The following is a 16403-nucleotide window of genomic DNA, read 5'->3' as shown; positions in this document are numbered from 1 at the left end:
TATGGCATTCAGGATGGTGAGTGGACCCTCGCCGAAACATCGCCAAGATACTCTTAATCTTACATGGGAAAAGACCCAAACACACCTAGACCTACATACTTGTACCCGTGAAAATCTATGAAGATAGATAGATAGATAGATAGATAGATATAGATATAGATATAGATATAGATATAGATATATATTCCAAAGTATTTTAGCATCTGAAGTATTTTAGCGTCTATTACTAAAATACGTGCCATATTAGAGGGAAGAAATGAATTTTAGTTTTTGTTTTGTGTAATAACAAAGTGCTATGAGAAAAAAGGAAGCATTTCCTGCATTTGTTCAGTTCATAGGCTGTGATTCTAAAGAAGTGATATATATCTTGCTTTGGATCTCTTTATATGTTTGTAATCCTATGATAGTCACTGTTTCCTTTGGGAAGTTGTGTAATGGAGTGTTGGGACCAATTTTTCAGTGGAAGGAAGCATGTTTGAGTAGCAGGAAGTTCGCTTTACAGGAAACTTGCAACTATGCTGGAATGAATAGTTCACTTAAATTCTTAAAAGTGTATATGAGGTTTGATATTCTTACAGGTTTGACAGGGAGTTAATATTTGTTTTTAGACTCAAAAGGAAAAAGATCGCCAGGCAAGAAAGTTGTTAACTAATTTAAAGATTAGCTGTCTCAGCATGCTTTTAATACTAACAGACTGACTGGTAATATTTTTCTAAAAATAAAACAGAATGATTACATGTTGTACTTGTTTTGATAGGAACAACGTTTGCGTTACCTCAAGCAACAAGAACGCCGTCAACAACAGTCTGTGTCTGAGAGTGAAAAGCTTCAGAAACTTAAAGAACGAGTAGAGACCCAAGAGACTAAGCTGAAAAAAATCCGTGCCATGAGGGGACAGGTGGACTACAGCAAAATTATGAATGGCAATTTGTGTATGAGTGATTTTTTTCCCATTTCTGTAATACTTGTTACGGGACTTTTTTAACCCCTTATTTGATTTAGATAGTCATGCAGTGAGATGTGTGTCAAACTTCTGTGGTAATTCAGATATGGAAAAGCAATCATCTGAACCATTTTGAACATGGAGTTAATTGGAAGCCATTTCTGCTATTACGCTTTTATTTTTCACCCTCTCCACTTTTCATGACAAAGACAACAACTGCTGAATATAGCCAAGTTTACATTATTTTTCAGCATGTTGTAAGCACACACTTGATTAAGAATGAGATGTAAGTGTTCATGTATAGTTAAAACTATTAAACTTGGTATGAATTATGTGAACAATGCAAGACATCCATATATTTCAATAAGCCAGGATTAAAAAATGTGACTTATTATGTGAGCCATATGGTCTATTGGCGATATGGTCTATCTATTATGGGAACCATTATGTGGTCTAGTGTACATACAGTTCACCATCCTGCAGATCCGACAGGTTCCCATCCCTTTTATCTTCCAGAGAGCATCCAAGACCTGGCTCTTCCCCCAGGCACTGAGATAGGGTGAGGTCATAGTGGGAGGGGGCATAGTTTGATTTTAAGGTGGGTATCTGTGATGACCCGTGGTCTCTCAAAATAACCCAAAACATACATTAAAGTCCGGTAATGCCTTCAACTTAACTTCACTGTTTTATTAGGCACAGTTTAAAGTCACAAAAGTAAATAATGAGGCAAAAGGAAACCAAAACAAACCGCATTGACAAGAGTTCCGAAGCAAGCCAAGATAATTAATCATATAGTCCAGGAAGATAATGGGGAGAGTCCATGGGAAGAACGCCAACAAAGATAAACTTCTTTCAAAGAAAACACTAAACTTTGCTCCAGCAATTCTGACTACACAGTTACAAACTTATATACATAGCTCCCAGCTGCAAGCCACGAGGAGGATCATGGTAATCTCCTCCTGAGTAGACCTCGCTTTTCCCTGATCCTCTCTTCTCTGCATGCCCTAGAATAGATAGGGGATGGGCCTGGATCCTCTTCTGATTGCTCAGCCGGCCTCTGCCCTTCCCCAGCCTCCTCCACCACCTCTGGAGCCACACTCCCACTCCCTGTTGGCTGTTCCTCCTCTTCCTCAATCTCCACCAGGGGCATGACAGTATCTATACAAAAGTTTTACATAAATAAGTAAATATAATTCTGAGACATATATTTACATGCTATGCTTATTCAAAAGGGAAAGCACATGATTAATCATTATATTCAAATCAGAAGAGTTATTCAGAATTAATATTTTCAATTTTTACTGTTTTTGGAGAATCTCTTAATATTCTTTCTTTCAAACATACAGTATTTATAAATTCATACACTGATTTTCTTAAGTCCTTAAGTACAAATGCAGGCTTCTTTGTTTATGGAGTATGACACCTTTATATCTTTTAATTACATCCATTCAACTCTTATTTAAACTTCAATATATACCTTAAGGTTATGACCTTCAATATAATACATAATACATAACTTCCAATTGAATTCTGCTTGGTACATTCTTATAATACACACTATATTCTTTTTTAAAAAAAGATTGTAAATATATGTAATTATAAACCCTCATTCCATTCCAGTTCAGTTCTATCATTAATAATCATTAAAGTCTTAAACATCTTTTACACTTCTTTTCAATTAAATATCATACTTCCTTAAAAACACATATAATCTCCATAATTAATTTTTCCCTTATTTCTCCTCACATATGTTTTATAAATCATTAAATATACCTTTTGTTACATTTATTTATTGACAAGCATTCCACTGAATTACGATAGCTATTTTATCAGACATTTTAATCATACATTGTTTCATATTTTCTAAAATTATTTTTGTTTCTAATATAACCATACTATCTTATGTACCTTTGCAGAATCCCTTTTTCCATTAAATTTTCACCCATTATCTCTAAATAGGCCCTGTTTCTCTATATTTTGTTTCTGTCCTTTATCACTTCTTTTCCTTTCTTTCTTCCCTCTCATCTTCTCCCTCCCCTTTTTACCCCCTTGTCCCTCTACTTCTAATTCTCTCTTCTGCATTTCCCTCTTCTATTGCTTTCTGATTTTATACTTATTTTTCACTCTAATTTTTTTTTGGAGTTGTTTTTCCCAATCTTAAACTTTCCATTCTCTTTCCCCCCTTTCCTTCCCCCCCATCTAAGATTACTTGTCCATTAAGGATGGCTTCTTCTTTGTTGCAATCTTCTTGTTCTGCAGGCATTTCTTGTTGTTTCTCGTAATTCCAAATCTCCATTTCTAAAAACTGAAATACGAAGCCAAAAGAACCTCTCCCTTCTTGTGCATCTTCTTTGTATTTTTTAAGTTCCATTTTCAGTTCTTCTAAAAGTGGAGCCATTTTAAACAGTTGTAAACAACCACCTGATTGATTTTAGTCATTCAAATACAATAACCAAGAATCCAGAAATCATCAAGTAATCCAGATAGTCCCGAGTTATATCTTCTTATTTCTTTTTCGACTTTCTCTTCCTGGGGTTTTTGTTGCGATATTTCAGTTAGAATGTATCTTTTGGAAGTCTTGTTGAGATCTTGCTGTAAGTTCTTTTTTAATTCCAGGCAGTCTCCTCCCTTCCAGATCCTGCCCTTTTATTCTTTTTCTCTCCTTTCCTGTTTTCAAAAGCTTTTAAATATGCAGAAATCTTTATTATCCCTTTGATTTTTTATTTTCAGCATTAAATGCCTATTGATGTCAAAGTGGATTTTTTTCCAATTTCTTGCTTAAGTCTCTTAGCTGTCAGTATAGGAAAAGGAGAAAAAAAACCCAAATCTTTTCCCTTTTCTCTCTCTTTCGCAGCTTAAAAATCTTCTTAGGGAACAATGTTATTGTTTTTTAACAGTTTCAATTCCAGGTTACCTTATTTGTTGCTTTTGCTGTTTGACCCGGTCAACCAAAACTTTCTCTTCTTATCTTCCTCCTGCACATTATTTTCCAGTCCAGTTCTTCTTTGTGGTGGCCATTTCTGACCACTGCTGCAACCGCCTTTGGGAAAGGGAGTAATGGCCAGCTGGGGAGGAGAGATGCGGCTCTCTTCAACCCTGCATGCAGTCTCCCCCCTCTTCACCACCTCTACAGGGTGGCTTAGCCCCGAAACCAGCCAGCTCGGGGCGCTCCAGCGGCGAGCACGGATCAAAGCCTCACAGAGACGAGGTTTCAGTCTGTCGCTGAAGAAGCTCAAACTGGAAGTCCCAGGCTTCTTTGTTTATGGAATTTATAGGCTGGTTGTGGCATAGTGAGCATCCTAGGCTTTGAACATGGAGCTGGACTGTACAATTTAAGGTTTAAATTTTCATGATAGTATTCTCAGCTCCCCAGGTTTGTCCATTATTGCTTTTATGTCCTGAGTGTAGAGAACTATTTATTTATTTGACTATTTCTTTATTTAGGAATCTTAGAAAACTTACAGCATGAGAATATCATAATGAACTTCTGTCATATCACAGTTTCAACATTTCTCATTTTTATTTTGCTCACAGAGATATAATGCAAACCAATAAAGGAATATATTTTAGTTCTGGATTGAAATGAGTCATCCTTGTGCTCTCTGGGCTTGGTTGTTTTCTTGCAGATGTTTCATTACCTATACTAAGTAATATCAGTGCTAGTCACTAGCACTGGTGATGTTACCTAGTTTGGGTAATTAAACATCTGCAGTAAAACAACCAAGCTAAAAGAGCACTAAGGACACCTCATATAATGCAGAGTTTGCAAGGATACAATTCTAAAGTATTGCATGTAATCTCTGATACTCCTTGATACTTTTTTCATTTTTCATTTTAATTGTAGCTACTGAAATTGAACATATCAGTGCCATGTTCCAGGAAAAGCAACAAGAATTACAAGCTGCAGTGTTAAAAGTGGACCAGCTTACTCAACAATTAGAAGATCTAAGAAAAGGGAAACTGAATGGATTCCAGTCTTATAATGGACAGATGACAGGACCTGCAGCTATAGAATTAAAAAAATTATATCAAGAGCTACAGGTAAATAATTAAGATATTTACTTATTTATTAGCAGAAGTGTAGCATTCCTTTGGACTTTTAAAAATCAGTTATTTCTCTACAACAAAATAAAACAAAAATAGAGAATCCATCAAAGCTGAACAGGACACATCAGCTATGTTGCACTAACAGTTCAGCTATTGATATTTATTGGGCAACTGCTACAGGTATTCTTTCAGTTATGAGAGCAATTGGAACCAAGATTTCCATCACTAAATAATTTCATCATAAAGTGTAATGGCAGTCCTGATTGCCATTGCATCCCCAGGACCGTGTGGGTAATTAAGCAAGAACAGCATGTAGCTGCAACATGGGAAGAGGACGAAGTTCCAGGCAAGGAGGCTGGTGGGTGAAAGCTACAGGTGGACAGTTGAGTGGGCTCTGCAGAGTGCAAGTCATGAAATAAAATTCTGGGAATGATTTGCAGCTTCCCACCAGTTTCCTCATTGACTTTGCTTGTGGGAAACCAATTTGGAAGGTCACAAATTGAAATCACGTGACCACAGTATACTGCAACTGTTGAATTGCAAGCCAGCTGCCAAGCATCCAAATCACATGACCACAAGACACTGCAGTGAATACAATTTTGAGAAACGGTCTTAAGATCCCCTCATTTGCACTGACATAACTTTGAATGGTTCCTGAATGAGCGGGCATAACCCAAGGACTACCTGCATCTCTGATTGTTTCTCCCATTCCACCAGATGCAATAGGATGGGCATATTCAGGTCCCCTCTATGAAACTGTTATCCTGTTGGAATGAGAAGATGTCCTTCTATGTCACAGTGCCTGTCCTATTGATTGGGCACTGCCTCTTCCTGTATGATGATTTGGATGATAACATTTGTCTTGGCTTTCCAAAAAAAGGCTGTTAAAACTAGGCTTTTTCTCCAAGTGTCAGGGCCAAGGTATTAGGGGAACTTATTAGTTATGTTAACTAATAAGTTACTTATTTTTCAGAGTCACATAAAGACCAACTATGGGTTTTGATATAAAATCATAAGTGAGATTCAAAGATATATGTGAAAATGTACAGTGTATGCTTGCTAGAAATTGCTTTTCTGGAGAAACCACATGTCTTCAAATTAAGGGAAAAGGAGACTGTAGTCTAAAATTACTTTAAATCCTGTTACAACATGCGTTTCTGCTCCTCAGTATAGTCAGGTCAGAAATAAGCAGAGAATGAGGAGGGAAATTACATGCCAGCACTTTTTTGCTCACCTCTGAAATGAGCTGAGCAGTAGCAGTAGGATACTAGGAGATCTAGAATGAACTTCTTGATATTAGCTCACACAATTTAGATAGTACTCTGACATTGTCTGACTAGTTTAAAACCTCATATGATCACAGATTATTTTTGGTCTTTGTGCAACAGACATACAGGTTTCTAGCTCTGCAAAAGTTGGTCTGCAGTGAGCTAGATCTGAAATTCTAATGGGATTAGATCAATTCCCTGCATTGATACACTTTAAGTGAATGAAAATTCCTTTACTTTTCTCTCAGCTCCTGAAAAAGGTTTAGGTTTGGGAAACTCAAACCACTGAGATTCAAAAATTTCTGAGATACGCACAAACTACTGTCATTTCACATGTTTTTAAATGAAACAAATTTCATAGCGTATATATTTCAATCTTGTCTGCTGGATCTTAATTCTTTTCACATTAAGTATCTGTGAGTAAATTTGGATCAACTTTGATATTTTTTTTAAAAATAGATTCGCAACAGGCTTAATCAAGAACAGAATACTAAACTTCAGCAACAAAAAGAACTTTTGAACAAGCGAAACATGGAAGTGGCTATGATGGACAAACGAATCAATGAGCTACGCGAGCGCCTGTACAAGAAAAAAGTTGAGGCACGTCAAAAAGAAAACATCCCTGTAAGATAAACTATTAAAAGGGCCACATTTCAGTGAGTTCTGTAAAGCCAAATGAATTTACATTTTTATGCAGCTGTAGCATTCTAATACCTTACAGAAATACTCTTTAAGTTATTGAGAATGTATAACTTTTTAAAATATTTATTCACACCACAGATACGCATGTGTGATTAAAAATGTGCTATGCTGGCAAAATCTGGGGTTTATTTTCAATATTGCATAAAAGAGTGAAATGTATGAAACACATGAAAACTTAGGGAGAATGCTCTGTAATCTGAAAAATACTAATTCTCACAGAGAACACTTTTATAGTTAGAACAGTAAAATAGAAATTGTATTTACTTTTTTATTAAACTTGCTTGCCACCATCTTTCCAAAGGAGAAATTATCTCCTCCGCCTCTCTTGATTTTCCTTGATTTTCAGCTATCTATTAATATTTTTAGCCACATCCTTCTCACTTAAAAGCAGTAGCATGTGAGTGGGGAACCGCTGACAATCTATAACTTGCTGAACCACAATTTGCAGAATCTTCAGGGGTTGTGGCCAATCACGAGAGAAATCTGTCAGCTGTACTTTTGTAACATATGAAAGGCTACAGTTTCTTCAACCTTGCAACTGGAAGAAAATAGATTATATCTATATCTGAGATAATATCTGATCATTCTTTCTCTATTGAAGTAGATATTGAATGATTTAAGGTTTCCAGCATTGAAGGCATTACTATTTTTAAGAAATACACATTATTGGGGGGTGGGGGGGTGCCTGACATCATCATAAAATTATTTTTTTTAAATGTGCTATCTCTTAAAATATCCAGTAAGATTGAAATGAGGAAAATGGAGTAGATGGCACTCATTACTTTTGAGCTTTTATTTATTTTTTCAAATGCATATTAACACAACTTTTGGTTTGTTATTTTTAGTTAAATCGGATAAATGGAACTTCCTCACCACAGTCCTCACTGAATGCTTCAGGCAGAGTTGCAGCAGTTGGGCCATACATTCAGGTTCCTAGCTCCAACAACTATGCTGTACCACTTGACCCAGTAAAACCACAGTCCCTCACAATTAATACTAGCACAACTCATGGAAGGTCCAAATCTGGTAAGTAGCTCTTACTGATTCTACTTGTTCTGTACAGAGGGAGATGATAAAGGAGTATTTCTTTGAGATGGCCCCTCTATCTCTTGAGATAAAATATTGATATAAAGCAAAATGGCCCCTTCAACTTTCTTTGATTTTAATAATCTTGGGATAAATATCTCTGTCTCATATTTCTGTTTGGTACCTCTATGGATTTTCTAGATGTGCAGTATTATACAATTCTGCTATGAAAATTAATTGCAAGAAGAATAGAATTAAAACATTATAACAAATATTTTTTCAAAAACAGAAAGATTGCTGTTCAGTCATGTATATGATAATTACATATATGCTTCTTTTTGAAAGTTAGCCTTTTTTTGCTAGTAAATTAAATCAAAAACAATTTGTGAAAAGATTATATACTAAGTATATAGAACAGAATATATTAAATATCACATTTTTCTTTCTATAATTTCTGGGGTGGGGTTGGGTTTTTTGTTTTTACATATCATTTATCATTCATTTTTTAATTTTATCCATAATCTATTCTTTCTGTTATTTTTATTTGTGACCACATCTAGTTATTTCCTATAGTTACAAACTATAGGTATGGTGTACAAACTCCAAATCTACAGAAGATTTCTGATTTAAACATTATAATGATAATAGTCTTCTGTTATCTCCCTCTCTTCAGTCTTGTGTATACAATGTTCACTCAACACATATATCTTTTCTTGCATTATGAATTTGTAGATTATTGACTAATTAAGAAATTCAAATTTTAATATGGGTATGTGAAGTCTTATATACAGATACATACATGTTCAACAGAAAAGAATGTTTAGAGATTTTGCATATCCACCTGTATATTTTAGATAAATGTGCATATGACTTTTTGGGAGGAGGAATGAAAAGAAAATGATTCAGACTTTTTAATGATTAGCAAATTGTAATACTCCTTTTATATATCTGGAAGAAACAGAATAGTTTGTAAACATTAACAGTGATGCCACTTTCAAAGTACTGAGGATAATCTCGTTTCCAAAGAAACATGAATGCATGCATTGTGCATCTCAAAAAGTGCTTTTTCAAAAGACAACTGGACTGTTTTTCCTTGTGGAAGAAGAACAAAATGTTTCATTTATCATCCAAGAAACAAAATGTTTTGTTCTTCCTCAAGGAAAAAAAAACAGTCTCGTTGCCTTTTGAAAAAGCACATTTGAGACAACCATGACCTGGATGGCTGAGAATCTCCACAGACATACATTGTTCATCGTACCTTTACTTATATTCTCTGCTGTGTTCAAACAAAACAAATGATGTAATTTTAGAAACATTTTAAACTAATCTTTTTGTAAACCCTAGAATACCTTTCTGACTAGAATAGTTTGTGGCTTTAAAAAAAAATTAAATCAGGAATAAAAGAAAGTTTATAGTTTCATTCTTGATCTTAAGAATGTTAGAAACAGTTATGAATTCCCTTTGGAGGTTTCAGAAAGCAGGTCATCCACACCAAAGGACAAAGAAAAATAAAGTTTTCTTCAAGTACTGTAAAATTAGAGTTTTTTGGAAGCGGTGCAAAAGTGCTTTTTCACTGTCTTCTAGGATATTTACTCAACTTCTTAATCTAGTTATAACCATTGGAATTTGTGATGATGTCCTCCATTCCAGTAATAAACAAGGTTTAATTTTTTGAGATTGGCCATCTGTTGCCATGTAACTGGGCACCAATAGGGCATCAAACTGAAGAGACTTTGAAGTGCTTTGTCTTATGTTTATTTTATGTGACTATCTGCATATGTCTTGCTTGAAATGAAAATGAGGAAACAATTTTCACAGCTATTACTTTGAATTTTTTCATATAATTAAATTAAACCTGGAACTATACCAGTATACACCTTGTATTTGAGTATATTGGATATTATGTTCTATGGAGTGCAGAAATAACTGACTCACTTCATCCTTTTACCATTCAGTCATTTTTTTGCAGTTAGGTATTCTGCTCTTGTGTTTTGCTAATACATCTTGGAATTTTAGTAAAAAAGAAAACCTAACACAGACTCCACAAGCCAGAATTTGCCATGTCTCTATCCTACATTTTAATATATATTCTGTTATTAAATTGAGTATGAAACTTTCCAAGACAGATTTTAAGCTGTAGATTTGATGTCACTTTTTAAAGATATGTGTCTAAAAATATTTTGGATGCTGCTTCAGCTATAATTAAAAAAAAACACCCACATTTCCTCTTACTAGGCAAGCAGGCATGGAGTTAAGGTGATTGTTGTGGTAATGGTGGCAGGGTTGGTGGGTTGAGTGGGTAGAGATAGTTCATTTTCTGATTCTTTGTACTATCCTAGATGATGGTTATAGGTGGTCATGGACAGTATCAGACCTTGATGTCAGGCCTGAATGCAGCTCTACATGGTATCCAAGAAACAAAACTAATCAGTTTCGGAAATGTATGTTTTACAAACCGTAATACATTTAAACCAACTATATTCTTCAATTATTTTTAACTCTCCGATCAAAAATCAAGTCATTTCATTCTCAACTGATTACTTTTCAGCATGTTAAATTTGAAGATAAATCTGTAAAATTGCTAATATTAATTTTATTAATATTATTCTCTGTTTTTGCATTCTATTCAGCTTTTTCAAAGGCTTATCTTTCTAAGAAGAAATTTAATTAAAATAAGATTATTCAGTAATAATTGATAATATATACATATTGGGTGATTGAGTATAAAATCACAAAATGTATTTAATCACACAGATTGAAAATCATGCATGTGTATGGGAGAGAAATATAGTTATAGTCAGATTATCAAAACTATAAGAATATACATATTTTAATGGTGTAGAATTTGTAGTTATATTCTAGTTGTATTATCATTTATTAACTAAAAAGTGTGGTTTATTCCAGCTTTAAATTAATAAGTTAAATTAAGACACAAAATTGTACATTCTAAATTTCATTTTCAGCAGAATCTTTTCCTGGAAGTCATATATAGTAACATGAAGTAAATTTGTCAGCAATTATGAATATGGGAGTTGCTTGTTTTTAGAATAAAATGTTTTTCCCAAACATGCCCTTTAATCGGTGTGTGTGTGTGTGTGTGTGTGTGTGTGCGTGCGCGCGTGCACGAGCGCGCTTACATATGAGTATAGAATCTACTGTTTCTTCTTTGCACAATCAGTGTTTTTCTTATTAATATTATAAGTTATTAAACTTGTATGCTGCTGATTTGGGCACTCACAACAATCAAAGAAATTATAGTAAAACTGAGATAAAAGATAAAGATAGAAGTTAAACATGACAAGTATGATAGACAGAGGGAATGAAGCAAGAGGCCTCCTTCTCCTTCCCCAAAGGTCTGAGGCAGAGGCCGGAACTTCATGGCTCTTCTAATAAACAGATGATGTGCTTCTGGGGTTCTAATAAATTGCATTGCTTAATTGAAGGAATCCAGGACACACCAATCCTACAGGGCAGATATTATGGGAGAGAGACAGTTCATCAATTTACCAGATCCCATGACATGTAAAATCCCCAAATCCGGATAAAGGACCAATTCATGATTATAATTTTGTAATAATGAACCAGAAAAATTATACTAAATTAAGGGGTATTAAATGTTGATTTGGAGCAGATAGTCTACAACAATTTTCAGCAGAATCTTATATACTCTCCTAAATCCCCTCCTAAACATTTAAAGTGAAAAAGAAACATCTTTTATATCCGGCTATACCATAACTTGCTATTACTGCATGAGTATTGTACTGCATGTAATTAATCACATTTTTGGGAAATTCTTCTTTCAAAAATCTTGCAATTACTATTTTGTTAGATTCATTTTAGATTCCATGAATAGAACTTTTTTTCTCTTTTTTCTCAGCACAAAATCATGATTGAAAAAATTAGAAAGACTTGCTTTTGGCCTATCAAAGTAAAAATAGGTAGAAATTTAAGGCAGGAAATTTAAGTTAACTTATATGCTTAGACATTTTAATGCCATTAAATAATTCTGATTTAAGTGATTTCTAGCTGTAGAATTAATGTCACGGGTCTTATTTAAATTGTACTCTTTTAAGTAAGCAAAATTGTACAATTCATTGTGCAAAATCACTGATTATAAATGCACTATTTTACCCCTGACCATAGGAGAGAATTTCAACTATAGCATTGCCTTTTCTATCAGTTATAATGTACTAAAGAAGCCAAATCTTCTGAATGTAGCTATTTTAAATAACAAGTATTTCTTTTGATATGAATATGTTTATAGCCTCTTGTAATTTGACCATGGTATGGAACAGAAGAATGCAAAAATAATGAACCTTTAGAATTAAAAGTACATCTGTTTTTTGGCTTCTCTGTCACTACTTTTTATTTCTTTAATGTAAATTTTTTGTCTAGATCTATTTGATTTATTCCACAAACATATACTTAATGAAACATTTTCCTTTTTTTTCAAGCTAATGATGGAACATGGCCTGCACTTAAACAAACTGCTGTGGTAAAACCACCACAACTCTCAAATACAGACTGGAAGGAATCAAACATGGATGCAAGTTTAAAACAAGGAACTATATCCAGTCAACCGTTGTCATCGTCAGGCTTAGGAAGCACGGATAAACTGGTGGGTTTTTTATTCCTTCCCTTCCTCCCTTTCTTCTTTACTTCCTCTTGCTTCACATAATATTAAAATTTTCATTGCTTTTACAATTTGGTACAGAATCTGTATACAACTCATTTGTTAAAATGTTATACTATGGTGCTCCTTGGCAAAATTGTATGCATCTCATCATTAGATTTATATTTCAGTTATCTAGCTTTCATTGTGGAATAGAGCAGTCTAACCAGCCTTTTAAAACTTCTTTCCTTAGAGTCTTGATGTGGGCAAAATACCACCAACTATTCCTGGTGTAAATAAACAGTTGCCTCAAAACTATGGGACCTATCCAAGCTCTATTCCTTCAGGACCAGGTTCCACTAATTCCTTGGAAAGACGAAAAGATGGCAGCCTGCCAAGGCCTAGTTCCACAGCAGTGAACCGGCAAAGACCTATTCCTTTACCACCCACAAGCAGCATTCACCAACCAAGTTCTTCACAGCAGATACAGCAGAGAATATCTGTGCCTCCAAGTCCAACATACCAACCTTCTAATGCACCATTATTTCCAGGCGGTGACAACAGGCCTGATCTCCCTTTAACAGTGGCCATTAGGCCTTTCTTAGCTGAAAAAGGTTCCAGGCCCCAGTCTCCTAGAAAAGGGCCACAAACTGTGAACTCAAGTTCCATATATTCAGTCTATCTACAGCAAGCAACTCCACCAAAGAACTATCAACAAGCTGTGTATAGTACGCTAAATAAGTCAGTTAAAGCAGGTAGAATAATTTTATGCTACATTTTCTGGCTATGCTTTAGAAGTTGCAACCCTTTAAGAATTATGATCAGACTTGATTTGTTTAATAGTTTAATAATTGTGAACAGTGATTCTGAGATGTATATCAAAGAGATAAGGAAGATACGTATGTATGTCTATGTATAGTGAGGTCCTTGGTGTTCTCTGAGCTTGATTGTTTTCTTGTAGACATTTCATTTCCAAACTAGGTAACATTTTAAAATTTATTTATTTGTTTCTATCCGGCCTTTATTATTTTTACAAATATTTCAAAGTGGAAAACATGTCCACAACAACAGCCATGTGATGTGAGTTGGGCTGAGAGTGTAAATGGCCTAAAATCACCCAGCTTTCATGGCTGAGGTGGGATTAGAACCCAGTCTCCTGCTTTTGAGCCTGGTGCCTTAACCACTAGACCAGAGATCTCCAAACTTGGCAACTTTAAGACTTGTGGACTTCAACTCCCAGAATTCCAGGAGTTGAAGTCCACAAGTCTTAAAGTTGCCAAGTTTGGGAACCCCTGCACTACACCATACTGGCTGTATTAGTGCTAGTAGGGTTTGTTCTCATTTCAGAATATGTGAGATAAAAAGACATTTTAACTTTTAGTACATATGAGATGAAAAGACATTTTAATCTCTATGTATATATGAGATAAAAAGCCTTGGTGACACTTAGTTTAGTCTTAAAAAAAGAGAGTATAAAAAGGAAGATCTAGAAAATAATAGAAGTAGGATTAAAATGTAAATTGACCTGTTCAGCCTCAAGGAGAGAAAAGGGGGCTAAAATAAATCAAACATGGGAAATAATCAGACATGTTTGGCATTATAATTTCTTTCTCTTCAGGATACTTCAATTTTTGAAGAATGTAGAAGGGATTGGAAAATTATATATGTGTATTAGGAAATGTTACAAGTCAACCACTAGGATAAGTAATTTTGATTTTTTTTTCCATTTAAAGTTATATAATTCTAGTTTACTTTTAACTGTCCCTCCATTACCTTTTCTTTTCAGTCTATGGGAAACCTGTTGTACAGTCTGGCTCAACATCTCCTTCACCACTTCCCTTCCTTCAAGGATCTTTGCCTGCCAGTACATCACAGTCTCAAGCACCAAATGATATGAGTGAAAAAGAGCAAGAGCAAGAAAGCGCTCCATCCTCTGGGGAGAACAGTAACGTAGAAAACATTCCTCGTCCCCTCAGTCCGACAAAGCTCACTCCTATTGTTCATTCACCCCTTCGTTACCAAAGTGATGCTGATCTTGAAGCTCTTCGCAGGAAACTCGCCAATGCTCCTAGGCCTTTGAAGAAGCGAAGTTCTATCACAGAGCCAGAAGGTCCCAGTGGACCAAATATTCAAAAACTCTTATACCAGCGCTTTAATACTTTGGCAGGAGGAATAGAAAGTGCCCCTTTTTATGAGTCAAGTAACTCACAAGATTTCATCGGTACCTTGGCAGACGTGGATAATGGGAATATGAATACTAATGGCAATATTGAGGGTCCCGTGTCAGTATCTCCTACAGTTCCTCTTTCTGATGAGCCTTCATCAGATGCTAATGATAATGAACTACCCTCTCCTGCAACTGAGGAGTTGATCAGTGTAGAAACTACAAATCAAATTCCTGAGACAACTGAGGATGATAACAACAACAACCCTGCTATGGCTCTTCCTATAGAGCGGCCTCCTAGCCCAACACCCATGGGCAGTTCCTCAGATGATGATGATGAAGAGCAGGTGCCACCTGTTCTTCCTCCTGCACCTCCACTTCCTGTGGTAAGTTACAGCAAAACAGGAATAACGTATTTTTAAAACATATTTTTAGTGAATGTGTTTTTAATTGGTCAATGCCCATAGCATTTTTATGGCAAACTTCTCCAATGCTGACTTAACATGAGACTTGGAAGGCTGAAAGCATAATTCATCAGTCGAATAATGATAGCTTGACAAAGCTTAACAATATTCCCGACAGGAAGTCTAGCAGTTTTCTGATGAGTTGTATCTGTCTTTAATGACTCATAAATTAGAGGCTATACTTTAAAGCTTTCAGTTGAGGATTTTTGTCCACAATCCAGTTGTAGCCAACAAAAGTAGGTCATACCAATAATTCAACACATCTTTAAGCAGTAGAGAGAGAAATAAAAAGCTGATTCTCTCTCCAGTGTTCAAAGTTTAAGATTCTAGAATAGCTCAAGTAGATTTTCAGTTGTATTGAGAGAATATGGCATATTGCAGATAACAGATAATCGGAGTTGGAAGGGACCTTGTAGTCATCTAGTCTAACCCCCTGCTGAAGCAGGCCATACTCCATTTCTGACAGATGGGAGTCTAATCTCTTCTTGAAGGTCTCAAGTGATGGCGTTCCCACAACTTCCGAGGGCAAGCTGTTTCATTGGTTGATTGTTCTCACTGTCAGAAAGTTTCTCCATATTTCCAGCTTAAATCTCTCCTTGTTCAGTTTCTATCCATTATTCCTTGTCTGGCCTTCGGGTGCTTTAGAAAATAGCTTGACCCCTTCCTCTTTGTGGCATCCCCTGAAATACTGGAACACTGCTATCATGTCTCCCCTGGTCCTTCGCTTCACTAGACTAGCCAAGCCCAGTTCCTGTAACTGTTCTTTATATGTTTGTCTCCAGACCCCTAATCATCCTGGTTGCTCTGTGTACTTTTTCTACAGTCTCAACATCTTTTTTATAGTGTGGTGGCCAAAACTGGATGCAGTACTCTAGGTGTGGTCTTACTAAGGCTTTATAGAGTGGTATTAGTACCTCACTTGATTTTGATAGTATCCCTCTGTTAATGCAATTTAGGAATGCATTTGCTTTTTTGGCTGCTGCTTCACACTGCTGGCTCATATTTAGCTGGTTGTCCACTAAGATTTCAAGACCCCTCTCACAGTTGCATTTTATACATACTTAAGAGAAGGTGAAGATCAAGTTGGAATACATCTTATATTTGTACTCATTCATGTTCATTTCTAACTTCTAACAGCAGATTAGAAATGAAAACTGAATCTTCGTTAGCTTGTGGA

The 16403-nt window shown here is 35.4% G+C and overlaps 2 protein-coding genes and 1 long non-coding RNA gene across 13 annotated transcripts in view; all 3 read left to right on the top strand.

Moving 5' to 3' along the window:
- The window catches only part of LOC113435038 (uncharacterized), a 274736-nt gene that overhangs the window by 56235 nt on the left and 202098 nt on the right, over nt 1-16403 (top strand). The window lies entirely within an intron of this gene.
- The window catches only part of XRCC3 (X-ray repair cross complementing 3), a 624633-nt gene that overhangs the window by 571376 nt on the left and 36854 nt on the right, over nt 1-16403 (top strand). The window lies entirely within an intron of this gene.
- Nucleotides 1-16403, top strand: part of PPP1R13B (protein phosphatase 1 regulatory subunit 13B) — a 55638-nt gene that overhangs the window by 33584 nt on the left and 5651 nt on the right. For 4 of the 11 annotated variants that reach the window (XM_026698570.2, XM_087922245.1, XM_087922244.1 and 1 more), the window contains 8 exons: nt 758-932; nt 4788-4984; nt 6718-6882; nt 7806-7986; nt 10326-10427; nt 12441-12604; nt 12852-13353; nt 14385-15148. In XM_026698570.2, the coding sequence (XP_026554355.1) occupies nt 758-932; nt 4788-4984; nt 6718-6882; nt 7806-7986; nt 10326-10427; nt 12441-12604; nt 12852-13353; nt 14385-15148 (2250 nt within the window). The remainder of the gene's footprint in view (nt 1-757; nt 933-4787; nt 4985-6717; nt 6883-7805; nt 7987-10325; nt 10428-12440; nt 12605-12851; nt 13354-14384; nt 15149-16403) is intronic. The other 7 variants (XM_026698573.2, XM_087922249.1, XM_087922247.1 and 4 more) reach the window with 3 other exon arrangements.

The sequence above is a fragment of the Pseudonaja textilis genome, chromosome 1, assembly GCF_049901715.1.
Source record: "Pseudonaja textilis isolate UNSWEBS1 chromosome 1, rPseTex1.2, whole genome shotgun sequence".
Taxonomy (NCBI): Eukaryota; Metazoa; Chordata; class Lepidosauria; order Squamata; family Elapidae; genus Pseudonaja; species Pseudonaja textilis.
This window is presented reverse-complemented; position numbering and strand designations above follow the sequence as displayed.